Here is a 6,581-nt window from a genome sequence, read left to right on the forward strand (position 1 = left end):
GCTTAGAGAGGGCTGTAAAACACTGTGAAACAATATATAAGCCTAAGAGTTATTGTCCTTCCTTCCTCCCTCCCTCCCTCCCTCTGCCCATTGCCAGGAGGTCAATCCTGACTAGCTCAGCCTTCCATCCTTCCGAGGGGGGTCAAATGAGGACCCAGATTGTTGGGGGCAAGAGGCTGACTTTCTGTAAACTGCTTAGAGAGGGCTATAAAAGCACTGTGAAGCGGTAGATAAGTCTAAATGCTATTGTGATTGCTAATGGTGTGGCTGTGTGCATGGGGGCTGTGGGTTCATGTGAAGGGAGAAGCGCTTGGGGTTTGGCAGCCCGGCACACGGATGCGGCCCGAGAAGCTCCGAGTGTTGCTGCAGCATCCCAGCCTGAGGGAGGGTCTCCTCCTGTTGCCAGGTCTGGCTTCCACCCAGGCGCAGAGCGTCCCCATGATCAACAACATGGGCAGCAGCCTCACCACCCTGCAGCCGGTCCAGTTCTCCCAGCAGCTGCACCCGTCCTACCAGCAGCCCATCATGCAGCAGGTCCAGGGCCACCTCAACCAGAGCCCCTTCATGGCCACCATGGCCCAGATCCAGGCTCCTCACGGTACGTTCGGAAGGGAGGGTGGGGGGCCACCCCGGGAAGGCTCCGGGAGCTGGTCCCTCCTCAAGGCCTCCACGGCTCAGGGTGCCTTCTCCACCTCCATTATTCCCAGCTCTCTATAGCCACAAGCCAGAGATGGCCCAGTACACACATACCAGCCTTCTACCCCAGACCATGGTGATCACAGACACGGCGAACCTCAGTACTTTGGCCAGCCTGACGCCAACCAAGCAGGTATTTATTTATTTGTTTGTTTGTTTGTATATTTGACTTCTATGCCACCCAATCCCAAAGGACTCAGGGCGGCTTACAATAATAATATAAATCCAAATCCAAATAGATACAGAACAGTAAAAAAGAAGTCAAATATAATATCTAAAACTATAAAACCCTGTATTAAAAAGAACCCATTAATATAAAACAGTCATAATCACATGCATACATAGCATTCATGCAGTTTGGCCTTGTCAGTTGTTAGTTCATGGCCCCCCAGGCCTGCCGGCAAAGCCAGGTTTTCGTGGCCTTACGGAAGGCCAGTAGGGTGGGAGCAGTACAGACATCAGGGGGGCGGAGTGGCCGGGGCGGCTACAGAGAAAAATGAGGGTGGCTGGGGGTGGGGGAGCGAAAGGGAGCCCAAGGGGCCAACACCCATGTGGTCCAAGCAGCAACAGAGAACAAGCTGAGCCGAGCCACGTGGATCTGGTTCTGAATCCACAGTAGACCAAACTTAGACCCAAGTCTCTGGGGGGGCGGGACGACAACTGATTCTACAGTTTCTGTCTGCAGAATAAGAAACTAGTATGTAAACTGAGAGCAAACCCCACCCTCTTCTAGCAATGATGACATGACAAAAGGTCTTGCAGAAAACAAGCACACTCCGAGAGCACTAAAGATCCTGATCTGCAAATACTCTTTATATAAGAAAGTCATGATTTGCAAAAAACAATTAGATAACACCACTAGGCCAAACACAAGTGTGAGTTTCACAACCTGAAATTAAATCTCTTGTTCCTGCTAAATTTGGCATCCCAAATAGAATTTTGGGTCACTTCTGGAGGATTTTCTTAGGGGACGAAGGCAGGAATGGAAGCATTTCCCTTCCATAGAAACCCTGCTCTCCTTCCCACATTTAAGGTAAAACATCTCATCCCCTCTTCCAAATATTGGCCCTGATGGCAAGGTTGCTTTGTTCCCGCAAGGTATCCTCCAGTTCTTTGATTGGCAAGGAGAGCAATTTGCATTTTATTCATTTATTAAACGTATATGCTGCCACTCTGCACTCTTTGCTTAACCAAAGGTGGCCCACTGTTGCTTAAAGGGGCTGTGTGAACACAGGAAAGTTGTCCAGGGCAGCTTGGCCACAAAAAGCTGAGAAATTTGCTAGATGGAAGACAAGAGAAAACAGGGCCTCCTCTCTAATGCCATCTAGCTACTTCCTGTCTTTGAAAGGTTTCAGAGCACGCTCACTCTCTCTCTCTTTCCTAGCTTTATGGCCAATTTTGTGCCTTTGATCTTCTCCTCCAAATTTTTAAAGATTAGAAGATCAAAGGCCAAGGGGGGCAAGATTGCCTTTCTCTGCTGCTTTTATGGTATTGTGAAGTTTAGATTGAATGTTATTTTAAGGTCTGTGCACAATTCGAAAAGGATTCAGAAGGCCTTTGGACCTCCTGCAAATAGAAGCAAAGTTCCTCCAGATTATTCATTCAGGCTGCAGTCAACTTGTTAATGTGAATGCAATTCTTTAAAGTAGGTGCTGCTCCCCTCCACCCCACAGAAGCTAGGGGGTGGGGTGGTGGTGGGAGAACCCAACTGCTTTAAAGAAGAGGAAGGAACTGAATAAAGAAGTAGGAAAAGATAAGGAGAACTTGCATGCAAAGTTTGGGGCCAGAAAATAGAATAGATTTTTTTATTGGCCAAATGTGATTGGACACACAAGGAATTTGTCTTTAGTGCATATGCTCTCAGTGTATCTAAAACAGTGTTTCCCAATCTTGGCAACTTGAAGATATTTGGACTTCAACTCCCAGAATTCGGGAATTCTGGGAGTTGAAGTCCAGATATCTTCAAGTTGCCAAGGTTGGGAAACACTGATCTAAAAGAAAAGATAAGTTTGTCAAGAATCATAAGGTACAACGGTTAGTGATAGTCCAGGTACAAATAAGCAATCAAATCATATTAGGAACCAATCAATACAAGCAACAAAGTTAGTCATACAATCATTAGTGGGAGGAGATGGGTAATGGAAACAATGAGAAGACTAATAGTAGTGCAGATGTAGGAAATAGTTTGACAATGGTGTGGAGATTATTTGTTTAGCAAAGTGATGGTGTTTGGGAAAAAACACTGTTCTTGTGTCTAGTTATCTTGGTGTGCAGTGCTGTGTAGTGTTGTTTTGAGGGTAGGAGTTGAAATAGTTTACATCCAGGATGCGAGGGGTCAGTCAATATTTTCACAGCCCTCTTTTTGACTCATGCAGTATACAGGTCCTCAATGGAAGGCAGGTTGGCAGTCATTGTTTTTTCTGCAGTTCTGATTCTCCTCTGAAGTCTGTGTCGGTCTTGTTAGGTTGCAGAACCAAACCAGACAGTTATAGAGGTGCAGATGACAGACTCAATGATTCCTCTGTAGAACTGGATCAGCAGCTCCTTGGGCAGTTTGAACTTCCTGAGTTGGTGCAGAAAGAACATTTTTTGTTGTGCTTTTTTGATGACGTTTTTGATGTTAGGTGACCATTTTAGATTGTGAGATATGATAGAACCTAGAAATTTGAAGGTCCCTGCTGTTGATACTGTGTTGTCTAGTATTGTAAGAGGTGGAAGTATGGATTTCTAAAGCCCTGAGTATATTCAGTTCCAGATTGTTTCAGTCACATCACAAGGTTAGTTGTTCAACCTCCCATCCGTATGCAGACAGGAAGTGTAGATGTTAAGAAAGAAGAGGGAGTGAAGCTATTCTCCAAAGCACCAGAAGGCAGGAGAAGCAGCAATGGCTGAAAACTAATCAAGGAGAGAAGCAACCTAGAATTAAGGAAAAACTTCCTAAGAGTGAAGACCACCACCCAGTAGAACAATTTACCTCCAAAAGTTGTAAATGCTCCAACAGTGGAAATTTTAAAAAAGGGATTGGACAACCATTTTCTGGAATGCTTTAGAGTTTCCTGCCTGAGGAGGGTTGGCCATTCCGAGCTTCTCTAGCTGACCATTTGCTCCAGGGGAAGAGTCCAGGAAGGCAGAAGAGATCCAGCTGTTCTGGACTGCATGCTAAGCAATAGGAAGGTTAGCTGAGGAAATGGAAGCAGCAGGAAAATTAATGGAAATGGACCGTTTAATGCTGGTTCCTGATTTTAACAAATAACATGTGTGCGTCCTGGACTTTAATGAACTTGAACCTGGTTCAAGTTCATTAGCAGGAGAGAGAAATGTGGGAAGAGGACTTCGGGGTGGATAGCTGCTCCTAAAGGAGATTGTAAAAGCACTGTTAACAAATACCGTAAATCAAATGGAGTAAGTAGAACACAGGAGCAGGGTTACACACAAAAAGGCCGAGTAAAAATCTAAAGGAGGGGGGAAGACACTTTCAGGAAACGGAGAGACAGGCGATTCTCAAGTCTCTTGACTTTATAGAGGAGAAAGGGAACACTGCAAATAAGAGGAGCTTTAGTGAAGGATGCAAGGGACAAAAAAGGCTTCTTTGGGTATGGTGAAAATAAAAGAACTGGTTACCAATAAATTTAACAGCTGCCCCAAATGCTGGCAAATGGTGAAAAGCTTTGGCTCAGTCTTCTTCCTCAAACAGCTGTGTGGAAATCCAAGGGGCAGGAGGAAGCCCATAACCCACAGAAACATCCATAAACATTGCACGAGCTGCAGCCTTCCAGGACCAAAGACACGGCGTCCCCAGATACTGAACAGCGGAAGGGCCGTCACTCTGCAAGGTTCAAAGCGTTTCTTCTGAATGTTTTGGATTGATTCAGACTAGAAACAATGGAATGAAACTGCAAAGGAGTAGATTTAAATTAGATATCAGAAAAAAGGGAGGGTCATAAACCAGTGGAACAGTTTGCCACAGGAGGTGGTGGGCTTGCCTTCATTGGAGGTCTGCAGAGACTGGACAGTCATCTTTCTGGGATGGTTTAGTGAATTTTGCATTGAGCAGGGGGACCCTGGACGTCCCTTCCAACTCTATGATTCTGATTTTAGTTTCTAAGCCTGGCTAAAAAAAATACTGCTCGTTTAACAAAAATGCCTGCCTTCTTCTGTTCTGCGTCTCACAACCAGCATGGGCAAGTTTGACACGGTCTTTTGTGCTTGTTGTCCTGTGATTCCTCCCCACAGATCTTCACATCAGACGCAGAAACTGCCACGGAAACTGGGATCCCAACGCCGACCAGCCAATCTTCGGTCCACTTGCAGGGCCAGGAAGGCTCCATTCAGGCGCATCTTCAGTCGGCACCCCGCCTGACCTCCAGCCCTGCCGGTAAGCGGCCTCTTTTCACTACATGTTCCATTTCTTAGCAGTTCCCAGAACGTTCCAGTCAAAGTCGCCATTTGCACTTGTGGACCACTGGGTTTGTTTAATGACCCCTGCAAAAAAGTTTATAAAATTGGGTTGGTTGTGTGACCAACCCATTTTACGACCATTTGACTTATTTATTTATTTATTTATTTAATTAGATTTGTATGCCGCCCTTCTCCGAGGGCTCAGGGCGGCTAACAGCATATAATATAACAATACAGTACAATGGCAAATCTAATTCAATTTAAAATTACCATCTAAAAATCCAATATTTAAAAACAATCATACCAGTTCAATCATACAACATATATCTCATTTCGTTGGCCAGGGGGCGAGACCTAAATGCCCCAAACCTGACAACATAGATGAGTCTTAAGACTCTTACGGAAGGCGAGGAGGGTGGGGGCAGTGTGAATCTCCAGGGGGAGCTGAGTCCAGAGGACCGGGGCCCCCAGGGGGAAGGCTCTTCCCCTAGGCCCCGCCAAGCAACATTGTCTAGCTGATGGAACCTGGAGAAGGCCAACTGTGTGGGACCTAATTGGTCGCTGGGACTCATATGGCAGAAGATGGTCCCACAAGTACTCTCGTCCAATACCACGTAGGGCTTTATGTCATTACCAACATTTTGAATTGTGTCCGGAAACCAATTGTCAACCAAGGCAGTCTGCGGAGTGTTGGGGAAATATGGGCATGTCTAGGGAGATCATTATGGTTGTTACGGACAATCTCCATTAATGGCCATACCCCAAAGACTATCTGTATACCTTCATAATGGAGCCAGAAACGTTTCTATTTCTTAAGTGAATGAAAGGGTCCCCCCATACTAAGTTGCTTTTTAAAGCTGTGTTTTTAATCTCTTCTCGATTGAACGTAGTAACACCTTAAAGTGTAGTCATTTGGGAGAAATGCTGCATTGGGTTATTTTTAATCTTGGCCAATAAGTTGTGGCTCACCATGCAGAACCCCAGCCCATCCGTGTGTGTACATACAGCCACTCCATCTTGTCTGAGTGCACACAAACATATGCAGGCAGTCTGCAGAGGTAGGGCCTCCCCACCATTGGGGCGTTCAGGCTTTGAGATACTGGCAGCCCCCTCCCTTCAAAAGGCTCCCCACAGCCCTAAAAGTAAGGGAAAGTGTTGCCTTCAGCAGCCTGGGATGAAGGATGGAGGCAGGGGGGCTCCTTGGGGATTGGCGTAGCAATGGGGCATCATTGAAGAGTTGCCGTCAACTGCCAGAATGGGAGACTCAGCTCTTCTGATGCCCCCAACAGTCAGCCATAAACTCTCTAGGGAGAAAATAGGCTGTCTATCATTCTAAAAATAATCCCTTCTGTTTTATAAATTAGCTGATTAACTAGGACTTGGAGACCTTGGAGGTAGGGAGTATCAGCCCCTCTGGATCGTGAAGGAAAGAGCCAAAAGCTCCTTGTGCGATGTGCTCACCTGTTGTTTCTGCTCCCCCCAAACAG

At 46.1% G+C, this 6,581-nt stretch overlaps 1 protein-coding gene across 2 annotated transcripts in view; it reads left to right on the top strand.

Moving 5' to 3' along the window:
* Positions 1-6,581, top strand: part of HNF1A (HNF1 homeobox A) — a 226,160-nt gene that overhangs the window by 20,697 nt on the left and 198,882 nt on the right. Inside the window, exons 7-9 of one of the 2 annotated variants that reach the window (XR_011559964.1) lie at positions 407-598; positions 708-829; positions 4,930-6,547. Coding sequence is in view for 1 of the 2 variants with exons in the window: in XM_070762428.1 (XP_070618529.1) it covers positions 407-598; positions 708-829; positions 4,930-5,071 (456 nt within the window). In the remaining variant the exon portion in view is untranslated. The remainder of the gene's footprint in view (positions 1-406; positions 599-707; positions 830-4,929; positions 6,548-6,581) is intronic. The other variant, XM_070762428.1, reaches the window with a different exon arrangement.

The sequence above is a fragment of the Erythrolamprus reginae genome, chromosome 10, assembly GCF_031021105.1.
Source record: "Erythrolamprus reginae isolate rEryReg1 chromosome 10, rEryReg1.hap1, whole genome shotgun sequence".
Taxonomy (NCBI): domain Eukaryota; kingdom Metazoa; phylum Chordata; class Lepidosauria; order Squamata; family Dipsadidae; genus Erythrolamprus; species Erythrolamprus reginae.